Genomic DNA, 23,862 nt, shown 5'->3' with positions numbered 1-23,862 from the left:
CAAGTATAAATACATCTAGGGTTTTTTCTATCAGAATGTTTGGTAACTGTAATAGTGATTGTGCTATTTATCTGGCTATCTGCTCTTGTAAAGCCTTTTATATAGGTCAAACTTCTAGACCACTAAAATTGCATATTTCAGAACATATGAGTAGCATTAGAAATAAATATTTGGCTAATACCTTGTATAAACATACCATTATACACAAAACAGCAATGCTTAAATTTATTATTATTGATAGGGTGTTGGAGCATAGATCAATGAAAAGTGGCTGGCGTACTGTTTTAAATAAAAAAGAGAAGTCTTAGATAGTAAAAGTGGGGGGATTGTTTCCACCCGGTCTTAACGAACATTTGTAATAATTGTTTAATGAGATATAATTATCTCAATATGTGAAAGTATATAAGATGGGGACTGTACTGATGTATTTTACATTGAAAAAAAGCCTGTGGGCTGAAACCAGTCTGTGTTTGTACATTAAAATCAGATATTTGTTCCAGTGGAGTGCTGGATTTTTTGTTGTTTTTGACTTTGCGGTTTGAGCCTGTGCAGCTGCCGTTCTTGCAGAGGTTTTGGTTTGGGAAGGACTGAAACTGTCTCAATATATTTCACAGCACTGTAATGTCCCTTTCTGACTTTGTCAGGTATAAAATAATGTCATCTGCAAACAGAGCCAGCTTTTCTTGACTACCATACCAATTATATCCTTGAATTTTTGAGTCCCTTATTTTCTTTGCCAGTGGTTATAAACAAATTGTAAATAACAAAAGAGAGAGAGGACTCCCCTACCTGGTTCCTCTGCTGAAGAAGAAGTTATCTGACAGGACCCCATCCACTTTAATTTTTGCTTCTGATCCATCATATATCCTCCTAATCAACCATATAATTTTATTAGGGAATGCAAATGCTTCCATTGCTCTGCTCATAAAGTCTCAGCTTACTCTGTCAAATACTTTCTCTGCATCGAGACCCATCAACAACAGTGGTATTTTCTTACATTCTACTTCCCTCTGGATCATCACTGTTCCGTTAATGTTGTCAAATGTTTGCATCCCCTCCATAAAACCTCACTGATCCATGTCTATCAATTTTGGCATCACTTCTGCCATTCCTTTAGCCATTACAGACAAACACTTTATAATCATGTTTAGTATTGAAATGAAGCTGGATCTGATAGATCCTAACCCTCTTTAGGCATTACAGCTACTACCGCTTCCTACCATGATGTTGGTTCTTTTCCTCCTTTTAAAATACTGCTAAACAAACACCTCCAAATCTTTATCAGTTTTTCTCTAGCTTCCAAAAATTCCACAGGAATACCATCTATTCCTGGGGACTTTCCTTTAGATTGGTTATACATCCCCATTGTTATGGGACAAGACCAGCTTATTAAAATGTATATTAATTTCAGTTTATTAATGATGCTATGATTATTAGAAGCAAATATAATATGTGTGCAGGGCTGGGAAAAATACAGCTTTATAAGCCACAGTATTGCTGTTTTGTAAACTGCATTCTTTTATTATGTAATAAGAGAGAGAATAGTACATGTTACAGTTACTACAAAAGGAATTTGTTAGCCTGACTCCTCCAGGCTAGGAGTGCATTGTTGCTAGGGCAGGTTTGAAACATCAAAGGTCAGAAACAAGACCCCCTGGAAGCAGGTGGATCATGTATAGGAAGGTGTTTAAGTGAAGTCTGATGCAAAAATCACGAGGGATGAGGACATTTGCAAAGTTTTCTATAGGACACAGTCATTGTAACATAATGAAATTGCATGACCAGTTTGATAAGAAAATGTATGAAAATATTTTTTTTTATGTATGTAAAGAGAGAATGCTTTATCAAGGGCTATGAAGACGGACTCCCAGTGCTGTAAGAGTAAAATTTCTGTTTGCACATCCTGAAGTGTTGTTCCTGACTGAAGGCATATAAGGTAAATTCTTATTGTTATTTATTTATGACTATAACAATTTGGTGCTATTCTCTGGATCTGAACTTTGGTATTGCTGCAGGCCAGTTCTGGAATAGGCCCCATCACAGATTTTCTATGAATTCCACATTGCTTTGTATGGAATAGTCAGAGACTCAGCTGTGCAGCTATTCAGGGTGTGCAATCATGCTAGCCATGGCAGGGACATTGTTTTGTAAGGGGAAAGGGTTGGTTTGTGGGGGGGGTTTCTTCTTTCTTTTTTAGACAATTTTAGCAAAAATGTAAGTGCATGACTGTGTTTGTAGTATAAGTGCATGACTGTGTTTTTGTTTGATTGAGTTGTTTGTAAGGTATACAAGTAATAGTGGGAGGACCCCACAGCAAATGAGTATAGTAAATGTGCACATATAGTAAAGGACAAATTAACACAAGGAGGCACCTTGTGTCAAGGGCATTCCTCTCAACCTGGAAACATCAAAAATCTGGACAAGGCCCATGACAAATAGGTACAAATCTGTACGCTGTTTAACAAAATTTGCATACATGATTATGTAACCCCGCCCCTCCGATGGAATTGTGGGATACCAACTTTCAAATGCAAACCAAAGAGCAGACAACCAAAATATGGCACCAGAGTCCCCCTGCAGCCATTCCAGTGTCCCATTACCTGGCTATTTCGCCCCATTTACCATAAACACCAATGTGTGCATACTGTTTTACTTCTACAATGATTTGGATTTTATTTTTACATAGCACAATGCACAAACACCAATAGACATCTGTTAAAGCAATACTGTCTCACAATGAAAATAGAATTGGTATTGAAACTTCTCTGCTCTTGCATTCCTGTTGTCACTTATAATCTTTTCCAGTTATCTTTGAGATCCTTTCAACTGCAAAGTGTTGGGGAAGCATCCTATCACAACTATTCATAGGTTCATAGATTAGTACCAAGCTAACTGCCACTGTGGGCCATTTTAAGCCTAACCAATTACCTCATCTGAGAAAAAAACTCTGCACCTTGTGTCTGTAATGTAAACACCTATTTCCTGTGCGAATGCTGTGAAATACACTGAATTTCAAAGACAGATGCTTCTCCAGTGAGCAAGCAGTAATCAGATCATTCCCCAAAATTAGACATCTTTCTGAATGAGCATGTTCTCAACCCTCCACATTTTTATTCATAAACAGCTGACAAAGCTACCTTGCAGTATGCATTCCCATCTCAGAATTCACTTACTTGTGGCACTATAACACTGGGGATATTGGTCTCCAAATGTCAATTCAAGGCACTGCTGGGTGCCTGTCTACTTGTAATCAGCACACAAAATAAGGAAATCTGCCTTCACTTTTAAACTCGTATTAGGTTCTTAAAGGCAAAACTATCACTATCATTCTACATGGCAGCTCTGCAGTACCACTTCACATCTGTGACACTGTAGACTGTCCTACTGCTGTCTGAAATGTAATCTAATTAGACAATATCCCATACTAAAATTAAATACCCATCTTTTCTCTCAAGTGCAAGCACAATTTCTTTTTAAAATACATTTAAGTTCCAATTTATTCTACCCTGTGGGTGCCTGCCTACTTGTAATCAGCACACAAAATAAGGAAATCTGCCTTCACTTTTAAACTCCTATTAGGTTCTTCTTTAAAAATAAATAAAGGCAAAACTATCACTATCACAGTATCATTCTACATTTAAGTTCCAATTTATTCTACCCTGTAGACCAGCTTCTTAGACAATGCCCTATCAATGTTAACCTGTGGATACTCATTTCCCTTACTGTCAAGCACTACCACCTCTTGACAATGTTTGCTAAGTGATAGTGATGTTCATATAATGATGGATACATTTTTGAAAGGGAAATGATGTAAGAGCAAAAGTCCCTGTAATCCAAAAGTCATCTACCTCCATAAATCTAATCGGCATATAGACAAAACCAGAAAGCTGACAAACTCCAAAGAAAACTATATGAAGACAAGCACACAAAAAATACAAACACAATAAATATTTTAAACAAGAAACTATGTTGCCCCTGCACCACCACATGGGAAGTTTTACAAATCCATTAAATGCTACTTGCAAACACAGCTTGCTGCAATATTTAATTAAAACTATAATTTCAGTTCAGGGGTAAAATCAGAGAATGTTACAGCTACGTTTTAACATTCAGCTCTGTTATCTGCCAATGCCAGAATCTAAGCTAACACTGTAAAACGGCATAAAAGATCTCAGCAGGACTCGGAGTTAGAGCTGAGAGATAATTTTAACAGCTTATTAAATATCAAAATCCACAGCGATGCTTACTCACAAAGAAGTACCGCCAGTAGAGTGGATTCTGGATGTGTAGAATGTGTGAGCATGGAATTTATGAGATGCTGGTCATATTGCCTAATACATGTCTGCCAGAATCTGTGTAAAATATGACACAGAGGTGGAATTTCATGAGGAGAAAAAAATATGCTTCTCATGGAAAGGGCTATGATTACCAGAATTTCTTTTAAACTTTATTTCTCAGACATTCTTGAAAATCCTTATACTCAGTGCTTCAAGAGTAAAAGTTTAGGAGTACCATAATTCCTTTTAGATTGTGACTTTCAGATAATGGGTTAAGACCATTATCATTCTTTTCAATGCACCCTTCATATAAGGGGTTAAAACTGCCATCATTCCTTCTAAACTGTACCTCTCAGATAAGTGTTTTGCACAGCGACTGTTACTTTCAAACTGTTCCTCTCACATAAGATGGTGGGGTTATCATTATTATTTTTAAATTGTACATATTAGAAAAAGAATTAGGACCCCCAGCATTCTTTTTAAATTGTGTCTTTCAGTAAAGCAGTAAGGACCATCAGAATTCCTTAGAATCTGTGCTTATCAGTTAGGGAGTTATCCACACCTCTCAACTATAAAGAACTCTGCAGAATGTCCACATGTTTGTGCCATATATTGTTTATCATGACATTTGTGTTTTTCTGACAAATCATTTTAGATTACAGTCAATAAATCTAATAGTCATTTGATTTTTCAGACTTCATATCCTTCAGAAAATGATTGCAAATTTAAAACCTGTTCTCATAGCTACTGTCTAGGTTTGTTAAGAAATCTGTACCTGAATTTTGGCCCTTGTCTCTGTCCCCGATTCTGGTGCTAAGATGTTCAGAGGTATGGTTAACATAACCAGCATTCCTTAGAACTCACTCCTCTCAAATAAAAGGAATAAAACTACTACTAATCCTTTAAAACTGTGCCTTTCAAATCAAGTGTTAGAACTACCATCCATCCTTACAGATTGTATCAGTCAGATATCAGGTAAGAATTATCCTTATCACTTTACACGCCATATGTCAGATAAGGATAAGGGTTTAAAACTAAACTTGTTTAAAACAGTGTCTTTCAAATAACATATGGCTCAGCACATACCTTTAAATTGGTATTTCTCAAGTAAGAGGGGTAGGTCTCTATCTTTACCTGTACACTGTGTCTCTCAGATAAGTGGCTTGGCGGCCCACCTGCAAAACGCCTCTTCATCCTGTACCATAGAAAAAGTTCCGATTAACGGCAACGCATCAACGCATTTCAAGTTTTCAACGAAAAACACCTTAAGCTCCTGCTCCACATAAAACGACAGGCTCCACATAAAACGACAGGCTCCACGACGAAAACAGCAGCAGCATAACTTCCTTTCAGCCCAGCCAGCATTTTAAACAGAAGCCCGCTTGAACAGTCCAGCCGGAAATGTGAGCAGAGCTCAATTCCGATAAGTTGGTAGCACGGACGGCGCTGACGTCATCGCGCACGTGATGACGTCAGCGAAATAGCGCGAAATGTAAAAATAAATTGGAAATAAATCGGAAATGATGGGGTGTCACTCGGGAATCGTGGCACCCCATCATTTGGACCCCAAAACTCGGTAAAAAACGAGTAATTCGGGACGGTTGGGAGGTTTGGTCAAGGGTGATACCCTCAGCATTGAAAGGTAAGAAGTATGACAGATGTTTTTATTCTGTCAATGTATGAATGTATGAGAGAAAGAAAAGAAAAGGTTAAAAGTTAAAAATAAAGTTAAAACAAGTTCATGAGCCCACCGCATGATTGGGACGTAGACTGTAAAGTTAAAACAAGTTCATAAGCCCACCGCATGATTGGGACGTAGTCTATAAAACAAGTTCATGAGCCCATAGCATGATTGGGACGTAGACTATATACTGTTAAAACAAATCATGAGCATACCGCATGATAGGACGTAGAGGTATGCATTGTTAAAATAAATTCATGAGCCCAAAACATGCTAGGACTTAACACTGTCATTCTGGGAAAGTACCCTCAGAGGATCCGAAAGAATGGTCAAGTTTTGGACACAGTACCTATCCGCCCCATTATCCTGACCGTAATGCTGGAGCTGTAACTTTTGAGCTCGCACAGGGACGAAAGCAAGGGGGTGATGTGGGAAAAGGCTGACCAAGACCTCTCTTCTGTTGCTGCAAGCCGGCAGACTTCCTACCTTTCCCTCCCTGTATGGTGTGTGGATTACTACAGTTATTTTCTGTCTTCGGAACTGCCAGGATCCAGGAGTTGTAAGGTAAGCCTAACATTTTTATTATTACTTATTTATAAAATAAGAAAATGGGAACAACGATAAGCAAGCAAGATCAAATCCCTGAAAAGGGAACACCTGCATATTTTATGTATTTTAACTATGGGAAGAAAAGTTGTAAATATTTGCATGACTGGTTTCAGCTTACTAATAATTGCTCTAGTGGGGTATTTACATTAAATGGAACTTATGATAAGACTAAATTGATGACACTGAAAGGTATTTTGGAAGAAAAAAAAGCAAAGTAAGTGGGGAACAAATGATAGCATTTTATTCTTGGTACAGTGAAGGACTTAAAAGGGAAAAGGAGACAGCATTAAGAGGGTTGCAGGATGTTAATAAGAAATTGTTGCAACAAGTAAAAGAGGTTAAAAAGGCAGTACAGAAGAGTAAAAAGGGATCCCTTTATCCTGTCTTAGCAGGTTTGGAACAAACTGAGGATGGCTAAAAAGCAGAAACTTCTGAAGAGGATGATAATCCTCCAGTAGCTACTGCACCCCCAACACCATATGCACCAGTACAGGTACCTCCTGTACAAGACTCTGTTGTTTCTCAGACCCATACCTTTCGGTCTACTGTCCATTAAACACCCAGTTTGCATGATACTGGTACATCTCAGACTGGTTCCCCTGTTCAATCTTCATCTTCTGAACAGGCATCTGCAGTCGATGGGGGGGTTCTGCTTCCTATCCTTCTCAGATAGCTTCTACTTCCCCAACAGGAGCGTTAGTATTTGACACTCCTGTATCTCACCATATACGCTCACATGACAAGGCACAACAAGAGATTACAACCTCTGGAGAGGATGTATTGGCACCTCTCAGGGAAATTTTGGGGGCTAATAATAGGGAACTTGTTCATCGTCCTTGGACCACTGCTGATTTGCATACTATGTCTAAAAATTTTCCATATATTAGAGAAGATCCATTAAAATTCAAAGAAGAATTAAAAACTGTAATAGAATGTTACAATCCTACTTTGAGAGATTTAAATCAACTGCTGAGGGTAGTTACTTCAGATGAAATAAGAAAGCATTTACTGGAAAAGGCTGAAATAACAGAATTCACTCTCATAGGAAATGCATTAACAGATAAATCAGCAGCATTGTTAAACAAGATTACGGATGCCTGTCAAGATAGGACTGACTGGTCTAAAATACAGGCATGTAAACAAAATGAAGGGGAAGCCCCTGCAGACTATTTGAGTTGCCTTAAAACTGTATTTGCTAGACATTCAGGAATACCAGACCCAGAAGAACAAGCTAAGCCAGCTAATGCAGCAGCTTTTGTGCAGGGTGTGCAAGCCCCTGTACAAAATCAAATAAAGCAAGTGCTCATAGACTGGTAAGGAAAGAACTTAAGAGTCTTTATTAAGTGCTGCAAATCACTGTAGAGCATTAGGAAAAACGAAGGAATGATACTGAGGATAAGCTGTTAACTTTACAAATCAAAAGAGGTTGAGGTAGAAGCAGGGGAAGGGGTAGAGGAACTACCAGAGGATTAAGCAAAAGTGCTGGTCAAGGGGAACAAGGTGCAGCTGGTTGGCAACAATGAGCTGTCAGTGCCCCTCCAGCTTCATCTAACACATCTTGCTTTAATTGTGGAGAAGCAGGACATTGGAAAGGGGAGTGCCCGCACAGGCAAATGCAAAGACTCCAAGATACTTGGACCGAGTGGCAACCAAATTATAATAATGCATTTTTTCCTGAACCACCTCCTCAGACTGGAAAGAGTCAGGAAGAGCCATCCTGACTAGGTCAAGAAAATAATACAGAAGGTAATCTAAACCCTCTACTGCCAATAGATCAAAAAGGGCCCTACGTTAAGATGAAAATAAATTCAAAGAAAACCCCATTTCTGGTGGACACTGGAGCCACTAGGTCAGTGTTAAAAATTATTTCAGATAGTCAAATACCAGTATCAGAGCATAAAGTAAAGGCAGTTGGAGTAACAAATACTACTGTTACGTATCCTGTTTCAGAACCCATCCCCATTTCTTTAGGTCTGACTGAAGAAAAGCATTCTTTTCTTTTCAGTACTACTGCACCAGTAAACCTGCTAGGAAGAGATTTGTTATTTAAGCTGGGTTGTACTACTTACTGTACCCCAGAAGGGGTGTATCTAAATGTTCCAACAGAAGAGGGAAGTATTGGCATTTTTAGCAGAAGCTGAGGAATAGCCTGCTGAAAGCATACAGGCAGATGGAGAGTTACTACAGCAGGTACCTGCCAACTTGTGGGCTAAGCATGCAAATTAAGTAGGTATACTGAAATCAGTAGAATCAGTAAAAATAAAATTAAATCCAGCAAAACCTCTCCCTAGAGTTCCACAATATCTACTAAAGCTGGAAGCAGAGCAGGGAATCAAACCTGTAATTCAGTCTCTAATATAGCAAAAAATAACAATACCAGCTAAAAGCCCTTGTAATACTCCTATTTTTCCAGTGAAAAGCCAGGAAAGGATACTTAAACAAGACTTAAGAGCTGCAAATAACGCAGTACTACCTACTTTTCCTGTTGTTCCAAATGCAGCAGCAATACTGAGTTGCATACCACCTACAGCTAGTTACTTTTCTGTGATAGATTTATGTTCAGTAATCTTTTCTATACCTATTCACCTTGACTGTCAGTTTCTGCTTGCTTTCACTTATCAGGGACAGCAATATACATGGACAAGGTTGCCACAAGGATATACTGAATCTCATTCATTATTTTCTCAAATTCTAAAAAAAGATTTGGAGAATATGACATTTCCAGATGGGTCTGTGATAGTACAATATGTAGATAATTTACTAATAGCATCAAACTCCTTTCACCAATATCAGCAGGATATCTCGCATCTTCTGACTATCTTTGCAGAAAAGGGACACAAAGTGTCTAGAGAAAAATTACAACTGTGATAATCTCAGGTACGTTATCTTGATCACTTAATATCCCAGGGTAGCAGGCAAGTGTTACCATCTCATATTGATACAACATCTAAGGCCCCACATCCGACTACTCAGAGACAGCTTAGTTCTTTCCAAGGTATGACAGGATACTGTAGACAGTGGATCCCCAACTACGCAGAAATTGCCAAACCTTTGACAAATTTTTGAAAGGAGGATACACCACAGCCCCTCCTTTGGAACAGTGAAGAGGAAAATTCATTTCAGAACTTGAAGTAAGCTTTAGCTACTGCCCAGCTTTGGGGTTACCAGATTATAATAAACCTTTTATTTTATTATGTCATGAAAGAAATGGATTCACTCAAGGAGTACTTGCACAAAAACATGGGGACAGGCATCATCCATTGGCTTATTACAGCACAGCTCTTGATTCGGTTGCAAAATGTTTTCCATCTTGTTTAAGGGCAGCGGCCGCTGTTGCCATTCTAGTTAATCTGGCACAATCATTGGTGTTTGGGCATGATCTCACAGTAGCTGTTCCTCATTTTGTATAATCTCTTTTGCTTAAATGAAAATTCAACCACTCTCGACTGCACGTCTAACTAGATATGAACTTACACTTCTTTCTGATCCATCTATTTCTCTGATCAGCTGTCCTGTTCTAAATCCTGCATCTCTGTTGCCTACTGGTGAGGTTGGTGAAGAGCATGATTGTCTGTGTGTAACTAACTATTTGCTTTCTCCTAGGGAGGACTTAAAGGACACTCATATACCCAATACTGACATGCATCTGTTCGTGGATGGCTCCTGTGGAAGAGATCAAACAGGAAAGTTGATCTTGGGAATAGCAGTCTGGACTGAGGAAACAATATTGTTGCAACAAAGATTAGAGGGTGTTCACTCTGCTCAAACAGCTGAGCTAGTGGCTTTGCAAAAAGCCTGTGAGTTAGGCAAAGACAAAGTGGCCAATATTTTTACAGACAGCCATTATGCTTTTGGGGTGGTACATGATTTTGGGCAACTTTGGAGAGAGGGTTTTTGACCTCTTCAGGAAATTAGATTAAAAATTCAGGGTACATAAAATCATTGTTAGATGCACTTTTGTTACCTAAGAAGCTGTTTGTAATTAAATGTTGTGCACATCAAAAGGGACAGAATATTATTACCAAAGGTAATAATTTGCCAGACCAAGCTGCTAAACAAGCAGTAGTATATTGTTGTAAAAATCTTTGTATGTTTACAATAACAAACTGCAACAATAATGATGTGTTTGATTTTGCACAGTTATTAGCCTTTCAAGCTGAAGCATCACAGGAAGAACTTCTGAGGTGGCTCAAGAATGGATGTAGAAAATGCTCTGATGGCATATGGCGACATCTGGATGACCAACTGGTGGCGCCTGCCTCTTTGCTACCTTAGCTAGTAAGGGCATATCATTTACCAGCCCATACAGGTAAGACAGCTTTATTTAATCAAATTACCTGGAGTTGGTATGTCCCTCATGTCTCCTCTTTGATACTTCAGTATGTACAAAATTGTAGTATTTGTTTGGAATATAACATAAGCAAACATGCCAACAGCAAATTTGCATGTTTACCTCCACCCGGGGGACCTTTTCATCCAGATGCCTAAGACTAATAATTTACAATTTATTTTGGTGGCAGTGTGTATGTTCTCAGCATAGGTGGAAGCTTACCCATGGCGCAAAGCTGATGCAGTCACAGTTATTAAAAAATGTGATTATATACCACGATTCGCTATACCCAGCATTGTTAACAGTGACCAGGAAACTCATTTTAATAATAATCTGTTTAAAGAGTTATGTAAAGCTTTTAATACTAAGTTGAGTCTTTGCTGTCCCAACCATCCCCAGTTAGCTGGATTACTGGAAAGGGTAAACAGGACCCTTAAAAATAAAATTTCAAAGATTTGTGCTGAAATCCACTTAAAGTGGCCCGAAGCCCTTCTCTTAGCATTAACGAGTATGAGGGCCTCACTGAATGCCACCTGGAAATTGAGTCCATATGAAATATTAATGGGGAGACCCATGGCCCTTTCCAGCTACCCCTCCAGTGGTAAATGCTGATTTAACTTTGTCAGATGATGCTATGATTTTTATTGTAGGAGACTCCTCAAAATTTTGCAGCAATATCATCAAACAGTAAGAGCAGCATTACCAAAGCCTCCTGACCAACCGTGTCATCAACTACAACCGGGTGATTGGGTGTATGTGAAAATTTTTCAGAGGAAAAACTGCCTGAGCCCAAGGTGGAAGGGGCCTTTTCAGGTCCTGCTCACCACTTTGACTGCAGTTCACTGTGCAGGACTACCAACGTGGATCCATTCATCTCACTGCAATAAGACCTGTCGTGTGGGGACCCCAGACGAATCATCGCAGCCAATAGAGGTAGATTGAGGTGTGACAGATAAATCATCTGCCCAGTGAGAAGGTCAACTTCAGTAGCAGTCCATGATGAATCCAGTGACAATAGGTACTTTTGCTTTGTTTCTGCTGCTGTTCCCTTCTATAAACTGGTCGAGAGAAAACAGTTTCTTGCTGGTCCTTCGACAATATGCCAAAAATTTAAACAAAACAAACTGCTGGATATGTTCGCATATACCTCATCATTCTAAGGCAGGGATTCCTGTGATTCCCATCCCTGCATCACAGGTGTCATTTGAAAAGGACCTTAATGACATCAGCTTAACCTGGCATAATGTAACAGATTTTTCAAAGGCTGTGTCTCTTCAACTTGCAACCACAATCATGGAGAGACATGTTATGCCATTAATGGGACTGTTCCAGCAGGAAAAAGCAAATGCAATGACACCAGGCATGAAAGTGTGTTAGACTCTTTGACCTTAAAAAGCTATGACTGGGGGTGTGGCATGGGCATGATAAGTGACTGTTACTACATCTGTGGTGATCGTGCCTACCCCTGGTTGCCTACAAACTGGCCCGGATGTTGCTTTGTAGGCTATATTACTCCTGCTATTCAACATTTCGAGCACCCACCAGCAGGTAGACTGGGAAATAAGCGAGCAATCAACTGGACAGAGCAAGTATTTTCAATTTTTAATCTTGGGTATGGAGTGCAAAGGTCAATGCTTGAAATCACCATGCTTACCCAAGTTCTATAGGAGGTGGCCAACGAAACTTCACACATCACATCAGGATGGCAAATCGAGAAATGACTGAAATGCGAACTGTGGTGTTACAGAATCAAATGGCACTTGATATAATGTTTGTTGCAAAAGGGGGGTCATGTGCCCTCATAGGGAGTTGTTGCTGTTCATATATTAGTGACCATCATGATGAACAGGAAAAATTGTCAAACTTCATGGAACAAAGTGCCAAAGAGTTGGAGAGCACATCCAAAAACTGGACACTTTTTGGATGGTTGGGCAGTATTTTTGGTAACCTGGGAAATAAAATAATCCAGGGTATTGTCATTGTACTTTTTATTATATTTGTAATCATTTTGGCATTTTCTATTCTAAAGGATGTGATTACAAGATGTTTAACCGGATCTATATCACATTATCAGAAGATGAAAAGAGTGAACGCTCTTTCGTCGATCTGATAATGTCGAAAGGAGAAAATAGAGAAGTCACGGAACATTGATTTTTTTCCCTAGGGAAAATAATTGGTGGGCCGTCTTCGGGACTTTGCCATTTCCTCCACTATGGTGCGATCTTAGAGTTAGTATATTTAAGTAGACGGGGTGTGGGGCGTACAGCCCCCCACATGGGGCGGTCTGGGGGGCAAAGCCCCTCACTTCATTTTGTGTTTAAACTTTTTTTTTCGGAGCAGTGAATTTTTTCCCTGGGAAAAAATTTGCTGTTCCGTGTGTTCACTTTTTTGTTGTTTCGATATTATCGGTTTGATGAAAGAGCGTTCACTCTTTTCATCATGCGATATTATGATACAGATGCATTTAACCTCATCTGGCCATGAAATGCCACTGCATACACAAATCAATGGCAATTCTATTTTGACAGAAAATGATGATGACTACTATGATGCTGGGGCGTATTTTATCAAGTTAAGAAAAATAAAAATATAATTATATGTATGGTGTGACACTGATAGTGTAAGAGGGAGGAAACTGTTATGGGACAAGACCAGCTTATTAAAATGTATATTAATTTCAGTTTATTAATAATGCTATAACATGATTATTAAAAAGCAAATATAATTTGTATGCAGGGCTGGGAGAAATACAGCTTCATAAGCCACAGTATTGCTGTTTCTTAAACTGCATTATTTTAGTATGTAGTAAGAGAGAATAGTACGTGTTTCAGTTACTATAAAAGGAATTTGTTAGCTTGACTCCTCCAAGCTAGGAGTACATTGTTGCTAGGGCAGGTATGAAACATCCAAGGTCAGAAACAAGACCCCTTGAAAGCAAGTAGATCATGTATAGGAATGTGTTCACGTGAAGTCTAAGGCGAAAATCACGAGGGATGAGGACATTTGCAAAGTTTTCTATATGACACAGTCATTGTAACGTAATGAAACTGCATAACCAGTTTGATAAGAAAATGTATAAAAATAATTTTTTTTTGTATGTAAAGAGAGAATGCTTCATCAAGGGCTATGAAGCACTCCCGGTGCTGCAAGAATAAAATTTATGTTTGCACATCCTGAAATGTTGTTCTTGACTGAAGACATATAAGGTAAATTCGTAATGTTATTTATTTATGACTATACCACCATTTTTATCTCATCTCCTCCTATCCTAACTGTTGGTAACTGAGCCTCCTCTACCTCTAACCTTGGCATATTTAGTTCTTCCATACACATTTCCACTTGTACCTTTTCTTGATTTCTGTATTTCTATGCTTTATACAGAATTTTATAGAACTTCCAAAATATTTCTAATACTTCTACAGGATCCCTTGTTATCTTCCTTGTTATAGGATCCCTAAGCTTGGTGACACCTCTTTCGACTTACTGTTGCCTTTGTCATTGTGCTAAAAATTTTTGTTCTCTAGAGTTATTATCAAAAAACAGTTGCTTAACAGCAATCTTTCTAAACTCATGCATATTATAGCAGTAATCACTTATTTTCTGTTTAGCATTCTGCAGTTGCTCCTCTTCTTGTTCTGTGTGATCCCCCCTATTTTGCAATACTTCAACATTTGCCAATTTCTCTAAATAATTATTGTTCCTTCTTAACCGTATCTCGCTTTCTTATTTCCACCCTATTTTTAAATTTCACTTTAATTTTATCCCACTACCTGGCTTTATCTTCACAAAAAATATATCTTTTCTAATAGCTCCAGAATAATTTCCAGTACCCATTCCTTAAATTCCTTCTTTTCAACAGATAGATGGTAAAGTGCCGGTGTCTCATTTTTATTTCATTACCCTGGGGTTTTATTATAGTTATTATTGGCGCATGATTTGAAATAGTTATTGGCTGCGTATCAGGACTTTTAATTAAATGCTCATGTTCCTGTGAAGCACAAATTCTCTCTCGCCTAGCCCAGTTTTGTATCTTGGAGAATAATATGTAAATTCACTCTGAACTCCTAGTACTGAAATCACATCTTCCATGTCAAGTATTTTCATAAATTTCTTTAAAAATCTTCCCTCTTTTACTTAATTTTCCTTTCTGGGCCTCCCAGACGCATTGTCACTGTTGCAAATCAAATTCCAGTCCCCACCTATAAGTAATATTCCTTGTTAAAAGCTGATTATTTCTCCCAGAATTTTCTTAAGCTCCATTATAGCAGTTTGCGAGGGAATATAAATACATGCCAGTGTAATCCTCCACCCTTGCCATTTGCCCCTTAGCACTACAAATCTACGATCATTGCCTTTTTTATCCTCTTCTATTACTATCGGAGTTCATCTTGCAATTAATATAAGTACTCCTCTCTTCCTTTGCCTCAGGTATTCTGCTGAATAACCATCCTGAAAGAGGTATTCTGCTGAATAACCATCCTGAAAATCTTTCTTTATCAAATTCAGATGTTCAGTTCTTTCCAAATGTGTCTCCTGTAGCATAGCTATTTGCACTCTATATTTTTAATATAGATCACTACTCTTTCTTCTTTGCATTTATCTGTGGGACCATTAACATTTAAAGACATTATAGAAAGAATCACATTATTGAGGGATCATTATCCCCACCTTTTTTTATGTATAACATTTTTTTTTGTTAAATGTCTATGTTATATGCATGCACTGTTTGGCAGGTTAATCTTTTATAGGATTGTTTCTTGTCATCTTCATCTGAGCCTACAATCACATCTTGCAGAACTTAAAACACACATACATACACATCCACCTAATATCCACCTAAAGCCTATTAACTTAATAATAGCACACAAAAGTATGCACTTCTTCAAATATTAAAGTTTTACCCTCTTAATAGGAGCAAATGTTCCAAACCGACAGCCACACACATATATTCTAGCTAAAATAATAGAAAGACCCTTGGTAGAGCCTGTGATTCTATTAAGTGCTGTCTGGTTTTGCCTTAACATTATAGCTCTCTCAGCTGGGAAAACACATGAATGCTTTCAGAAAACATTTTCTTCAAGCAATTTCTCTTTATCAGATTGTCTGCTAGAGACATGAGAACCAGATACAAAACTGTTTAGAAAAAAAGCCTTATAACGTTCAATATTCTTTTTCAATATTCTTTTTCATTTACTTAGCCAGCACGTAAAAATCTACTGCCAATCATTAGCGGACCGGAGTTCCGCTGTGGCGACCCCTATCTGGGAAAAGCCGAAAGACATAAACAATTCTTTTTCATTTACTTGCTTTCTCTTAAAACTTGTTACTGTATAAAGCTAATTGACTTAACCCAGTCATTCCTCTATGCAAGAACGAGAGAAAGCACACTCCTTTTTCTTTTGCAATGCTCTTTTAACCAGATTTTTTTACATTGCAGTGTCTACATTAAATCTGAACAAGGAGAAAGAGAGGAGAAAGGAGAAAGAAAAAAAAAACAGGAGCACCCATTTACATTATTATCCCAATTATGCTTAAAAATAACTGAAAAAAACTTTATAACAAGTAAAGAAAATCATTCACCATTTAAATAGTACTATTAAGAAAAAAATGCTTTACTTACAGTTAACTTTCTCCTTCTTCACACCTCCTATTTTTCCAAACATTAATGACAATAAATAGGGCATATGCTTTAGAGTCCCCTACAAGTTTAACAAAGTCCAAAAAAGTCCAATGTTTCCAGATTTTTTTGTTCTGTCCTGTTTCACAAATATAAGTATTGCTTTGTAATCCCACATTTGTCAGTTTCAAAGTTACTGATTTCATTCTCCAAACGTTAATGACATGAAGTAGGCCATATCCTTTACAGTTTCCTACAAGTCCCCTACAACTTTAACAAAGTCCAAAAAAGTCCAATATTTCCAGATTTTCTTGTTCTATTCCTGTTCATCTCCATCTCCCAAATCCTGTCTCTTCATCTCCAGTGGACTCTTGATTATTCTAGTCAACTCCTGTAGGAGACAGAATACAGTGACAGGGATTTCAGTCTTTCCACATAAGGCTTGTTTTGTGTACCCTGTTATTTATTGGTGAGAAACCTCTGTGGTCTCTCCAGTTGTTTTAGATGTCTGGTGAGGTACATGGGAAGGGGAGCATTGTACTCAATTATTGGTCTGATGAGGGTTGGGCAAAATGGAATTATATCATCCTCAGATTTAGATGTGATGCCTTTATTTATAAGATGTATCACATAGAAGGATTTCCTTACTACTTTGGATACATGGTGGTCAAAGTTCAGATTGCTATTAAATTGAGTACCCAAGTCGCATACCACTGGGTCTACACTTATTTGGGTGCTGTCTTATTATGTAATCAGCAGGTATGTCAGCTTTCCCAAACTGAATAATAATGATTTTTTTTTTTTTTTGCATCTAGCTTTATTCCATGCTTTGGCACTAATCATGTGTCTGCATTAACCCTGTCTGCAATATATTAACATCGTTGGGGGGACTCAATTATTTGTTCTAATTTGCAGTCGTCAGTGAACTTGGTCAGCCATGGGCCATTTACGTTTGCCTGGACTTCTGAGAAAGAAGTTCCGAACAGCAGTGGGGCTAAGCACAGAAACTTGTGGTACACCATTGGTGCATGGTCTTTTGCTAGAGGTGAAATCACCCACCTTGACAGCATGTGCCCTGTCAGTGAGTCATTTGGCTACCCACCTGGCAATCTAGTGGGTAATTCCCAACTGGGAGAGTTTCTCTATAATACCTGTGTGGGGAATTGTGGCAAATGCATTGGCTAGGTCAAGATAGATGATATGCACTGTCTTTCCCTCGTCCAAGTCCTTGGTGACTTTCTCAAAGAAGTCAACCATGTTTAACAGGCGTGATCTAGCTTTAATGAATCCGAACTGGGTTGGTTCCAGAGTTTGGAGATTACCTGTGTCCTTGTTAATAAGGTCCATAATGATTCTTTTCATGGCCTTGCAGATGAGGCTAGTCAACTTATGGATCTATAATTCCCAGGGTTGATGATCTCCCTCTGTGCAGATGGATTACTGCTGCTGTCCTACATTCCAATGAAACATAGCCAGTTCACAGGCTGTGGTTAAACAGGGGCTCAAGTGGGTCTGGTATGCGCCTAACAATTCAAAATTCTGAAAATTAAAGTTGGATAGCTGTACACTTTTTCCCATCTCTAACAATGATTTCCCCATCCTTATCAGAAAGAATAGGGTTGGAATTAACTAAATGCTTAAGAACAGTGGGATCAACTACAGCTATAGCTGCTGGGTTTGGGAATAGTGTACAAAAATTTAAAAGACTGAGGGACTTTACACATCCTATCTTTCTTTTTAGTGTCAGCTGGCTAAAATTTTAGGCAGTAGCACTCACATCCTCTAAAGCAGACAGAACAGGAGGAATGGGTATAGGTTCTGGAAAATCCTTCTTTAACAACTCATAGCATTTTCTGTGGGACTGAGAAACCTCAGTATTCTCCACTGAAAACACCTGGCACATTCTAGCAATTGTCTCAAGGAAAGAGAACTGTCCACAGGGAGAATCAGAAACTGAGCTCTCCTCTGAGTCTGAATAAGAAATCTGAGGGGAAAAAAACTATATCCATCCCTGCATCTTCTTGTTCACATTCAGAATCTTGAATATCTTCCTCTTTCTATTTACAAGAAAATACTTTACAAGAAAGATCAATATCCTGAAATAAACCCTGACTCAGACCCAGTAAACTACTACTATCCAAAGAAATTTGAAGAGAAGTAGATACATGCTCGGTTTTCTGATTCTTTTTGACAGGTAAAATGGGGCCAGCCATGTTACTAATGGCAGCAGCTGCTTCCCCAGGGAGCATTCTGACACAACAGGGAAACCTTCCATGCTCCTTCTCCCAGGGCCAACATGAGTGGCTCTCCCTTGTCCACTGTGGGGACCCCAAAAGCAGCAGAGAATGTGGCTAACCCCTAGTTCATAGTGGCTGTAGTTACTGCACCAGAGGGATCCAGCATAAAAGGTGAGTGGTTTCAGATACAACAAATGTCCACAGCAGAGTCACTCACCTGCGGCTGAGGCAAATTGCTAGCCTGTTGTGGTGGCAAAGGATCTTTATTACATAGTCGAAGTTCCGTAACTTCGACTACCATATGTACAAACACATATGTCCGAAGTTACAGAACTTCGACTATGTATAAAAAAAAAAATAAAAAAAAAACGGAAAATAAAATAAAAGGTTATATGCAGGGGGGGTAAGCCCCCCTGCACCCCACACCCTCCCCACTCTTTAAATATACCAACTCCGAGGTCATGCTACAGTGCAGTAAAGGGAAAGCTTCCTTTACTGCACTGTAGCTCGATCTCGGAGTTGGTATATTTAAACAGCGGGGGCATGGGGGATGCAGAGGAGCTAGCCCCCCTGCTTACAACCCTCAGGTATGTTCTTTTTTTTTCCCACCAATCGAAGTATGACAACTTCAAACTTATGGTTTCGACCATATCACATTCAAAGCTGTCATATTTCGACTATGTAATATAGACCTGTGGCAAAGACTGTTTGCTTAACTTTTTTTTTTTTTTGTGGCTGGAAGAAGGACCGACAGTGGGACCAGGGGTGTGTTCCATGGTCAAGCCAAAAATGTACCTCTTTCACGAGGAAGACAAGTAACACTTGCCAGTAAGCACCACTAATCCAAAAAACATTACTTTTTTGACATACAAAACACAGTAAAAAGCACTTTAATACACTATGCCAGCCCACAAAAGAAAAATAAAGACAATTTCTCCACTGAAAAAAATGTTTTCAGTTGCTTATCACTACTTTTTAAACTAACAGAAAAAACAAGTGCTCCGTTTAAAAGTATGTTACAGTCTTGAGACAGAAAGTTAAAACACAACACTCCTAGGTTTAAAATAAGTTTTCTGAAGAGGAAAGAAATAAAACATCAACAAAATTAAGAAAATGGAATTTTTTTCCCCCAAAGGGAACTTATCTGGCCAGCAAAAGAAAACACAAGCCAGCTGTCTATCCTTGAAAGCCTCAGAGGAGCATACTCTTCAGTGGGAGTAAAGCTCTGAAGGACTTTGCTCCCAAACTTGTCTTTTAGTCAGCTCAGCTCAAGCTGCCTGACAGTTTGGGCACATGGAAGGTATGCTGAAGCTTTGGAAGCTGGGTGATTGTTATATCCTTGGCAGGATATAAACCATACAGCTAAGGCTACTGCAACACTGATTAATACGATTAATATCAGTGTATATGTTAAAATGTACAGAGAATTCATAGTGCAGTTTGAGCGCTATTCAGAGTATGAGCAATACAGTTATTCATGTTGTCTGTGTCTGACCTTTGCAGTTTGATTCCTGTAGAATTGCTAGTGTTAGACAACGAGATAGGTATAGAATGGCAGGTGGGATTAGGCTCACCATACTGTCCTAACATTATATAGGCATATAAGTATTCCTTCCAACAAGTTTACCCATATCAGAAATGTTACCTGTGTCCATCTTGTTAAGACAGCACATCCTTGCATATAGGCATTTAAATCAGGGTCCCTATTAAATAAACAAACGTTTCAAAGTTCAAATGTCATATAATCACACCAAAAATAACTGAACCGACTGTGTAAACCAAAGAATAGTTCCAAGTCACCAAGGGAGAATGAAATAGTCCTTTATTACTCCAACAACAGGTAATAAGCGCTTTCGTCTGCCAAATGAGACTTCATCAGATCTGATGAAGTCTCATTTGGCAGATGAAAGCGCTTATTACCTGTTGTTGGAGTAATAAAGGCAATTTCATTCTCCCTTGGTGACTCAAATGTCATATAGTCGACACCATATGATTGAACTTTGAAAAGTTCTAAGGTGAAAAGCAATGGCTCCGTACAGAGCAGAATAGGAAAATTTCCCTTTTCTTCACTGAAGTGCGGTGTCGGAGTTGGTATATTTAAGTGGGGGGCAGCCTTAAAGCAGATAGTAAGACTGAAGATTTACACAGCTGTTCTGATTTAGTTCTATGATATCATTCATTAAATGTGTTTCATATATTAATTATAGTTATGTTATGCAGCCCCATTTGTAGTGTAATATGCTGTAGTCTGATCTATCATCTGAATCCAGAGTGGCTATCAAGAGTCTGGCCTGGATGATGTATGGTCATTAAGAAACAATTTACCAAAATCTGCATAGCTGAGTGAAAGACTGAAATCAGCAACTTGTGGAGTTTTAAAACTTACACAGATGTTTGTAGACTTCAGAGTTAACTGTAATGGTGTGGGATGCAGGGCCACAAACTTTTACATACAAGGTTTTGTGTGCAATGTGCAGGCTTTGGTCCAACATTGACATTATCTTGATGAGCAGTTCATTTGTTCTTTCAGGCTTGACGACCTGGGCTTTGACAAATTTGTCTTCTGTAAACTATCCTCTCTTGTTCAAGATATTGCAGTTAAGTTTTATAATGCAAGCGGGCTTCAAAGAATTTTTCCTCAGGTAGATAGAAAATGCTGGAGGTGTGTCGGAGAAGAAAGAGGAAATTGGGAGCATGTGTTTTGGGAGTGTAATGAGTTGGCAAATTTTAAAAATTCCCTACAGAGTACTCTGTCAGGAATATTGGGTGAGTAAATGGTTCTTCTGAGCTGGGATACATGATCTGAATTGCCTAGATGTAGGAAGGCCTTATTAAGTTTAATTCTGTTGGCTGCCAAAAAAGCAATTACTAGAAAATGGAAATCAAAGTCTACACCAACTGTATTTGAGGTACTGAATATTATAAAAGAGATAAACAAACTGGAAGAGGAATGGTTAGAAAGGGAAGGAGCAAATTACATAAAAGTAATTGGTATAGTGGGAACAATGAAACATAATAATGTTCAGGAGGAGGAGTGAGGTTTAACAGAAGGCATGAATTCAGTATTTTCCTTGTAATGTTGGACTGGTAATAACAGCAAAAAAAATATGTGTGATATATATTGTATTTAAGTGGAAAATGTTAAAAGGGTTTGTTTTCTTTTCTGTTAATGTATGTCTTAAGTGATAATTTTATAAAGGTGCTTAAAAAAAGATATTACAGTTAATAAGTAAGGCCCATCAGGAGAAGGATCTCCTAGCATTTCCTTGCTTGAATGACTGGCTTTTGGTGCTCCACTAAAAGGACTGCCTGATATTGGCCTTTTCAGGATGCTTTTATGGCTGTAAGACCTAGGTACCAAAATAAACTGGATAAGTTCTCCCTGGTTCCAGCACAAAAGATTCCTACCAGTGAATAAAGCTTTACATTTTCAAGGTCAAGTGTTCTTACCCAAAGACAGAACTCAGAAAGTCAAGGTTTGATATCATGGTTGAGGAAGCAGATGTAGGTTAAGTCTTGGACCCTCCTGTGCCTCTTGTGCTTTATGGCAGAGAGATTCCTGTATGCACTTCCTTTGTTTCATCTGGTTCAATGCCACTTCACCAAATCCCAAAAAGAAACATCAAGAACAAAAGCTAGGCTAGTCTCAGAACATACTATGCACTTATTAAGCATATCTTGCTGAGGCCAATGATGAAGCCAAGACGGATTTTTTTATGCAGTCCTTCTTATGATGGATGTATTTTCTACTCCATTATAGCGCAACTCTCCTAAGCCCCAGTCTACCTTCTTAGGGATATACAGATGGTTCACCAGGGTGTTTAAGCTCTCTAGGTCACCACTGTCATTCCATGCTGTTAATGGAGAGGATTCCCCACAGGAGGCAGGGAAGCCTGACAATTGTGACTGCTGCTAGCAGATGTTGGTCTCTTTGTCAGATTATGCTGGCCTTCCTTTCTTAAAGGATCATCAGGCAATGAGGAATGGTCTAGGAAAGCACAACTGCTCCAAGCCGTAGAATCACTACACTTATCCAGCCATTATGCACACTCCACCTAGTAGCCATTCTGAATCAGGATTTTACCTGAATATGCCAACAGAGTTGGTTATGAAGAAAGGATAGACGCTGGTGACAAATGCATTTCATAGCACATATGATAGCACATACATCTTATATGTGGATCAAGAAGCATTTTGAGTACACTATTCATTGAGGATGTGCAATAAATAAACCTGCTGCTACACTGCTCACCTGCAAAATAAATAGACCTATGTTGATTTAGCATCTTCAGAATCACATTTAAATTTATTAAAATGAAAGAATCTCTTAGCAATCTTCTGTAATATCACTTTTCTGCCTACCTCCATCATCACAAATAGTTGTTGATCCACTCCATTTTCCATTCTCTTTGCAGGTCCGGTTGACTGACCCAAAGAGGGAGTATCCTTCATAGCACTCAAATATAATTGTTTCCCCAATGGCAAAGGAAAACTTTCTAGGTCTGAATGATCCATATTCAATATCCAGAGGGCCAGGACAGGTAATAGCTGAAACAAAAGAAAAGGTATGCACAAATAAGGATGACCAACTCAGGAAAATAATAGATTGGTAAAACCTAAAATTCAAATACTTTACCAGTTCTGATATGTAAATCCAGATTTTTTTATAATGAAGAATATTTTGATATACAATATCACCAATTAGAGCATCTAAATCAAAAATGTACTTTTTTTTGCATAAAGAAATATTTTGCTCCAGTTTGTGATTCTTTTAATGTTTTATTTGGATTTGCTTCTATAGTTTCTCTTAACACAAGTATGCATTATAGCATTTGAAAAGTATTTTAACAAATGCTACACTAGACTGACTGAACTTTAGGAGAGGTAAGTTGTATGAATGACCAAAACACTGGATGTATACCCCATCTTACTTCAGTTCAAGAAGAATATTAGCTTAATAAATTTATGGTGGGATGCTAGGTGGGGCCCATTACAGGAGAACACTGCAACCAAGCTAATCCTTCATTTCAAGGCTCAGGTGGCATGTTATGAAAGTTAGAGGATGGCCCATAGTTTAGCAGATGACATTTTAAGGAAAGGGCAGAAGGTAC

At 38.4% G+C, this 23,862-nt stretch overlaps 1 protein-coding gene across 1 annotated transcript in view; it reads right to left on the bottom strand.

Annotated features, from left to right (window-relative positions):
* CFB (complement factor B) overlaps positions 1–23,862 on the bottom strand; it is a 2,501,566-nt gene that overhangs the window by 2,282,989 nt on the left and 194,715 nt on the right. Inside the window, exon 5 of the mRNA XM_044082138.1 lies at positions 23,114–23,299. Within this exon, the coding sequence (XP_043938073.1) occupies positions 23,114–23,299 (186 nt within the window). The remainder of the gene's footprint in view (positions 1–23,113; positions 23,300–23,862) is intronic.

This window comes from Protopterus annectens, chromosome 9.part0 (genome assembly GCF_019279795.1).
Source record: "Protopterus annectens isolate FY-2018-M chromosome 9.part0, PAN1.0, whole genome shotgun sequence".
Lineage (NCBI taxonomy): Eukaryota > Metazoa > Chordata > Ceratodontiformes > Protopteridae > Protopterus > Protopterus annectens.
This window is presented reverse-complemented; position numbering and strand designations above follow the sequence as displayed.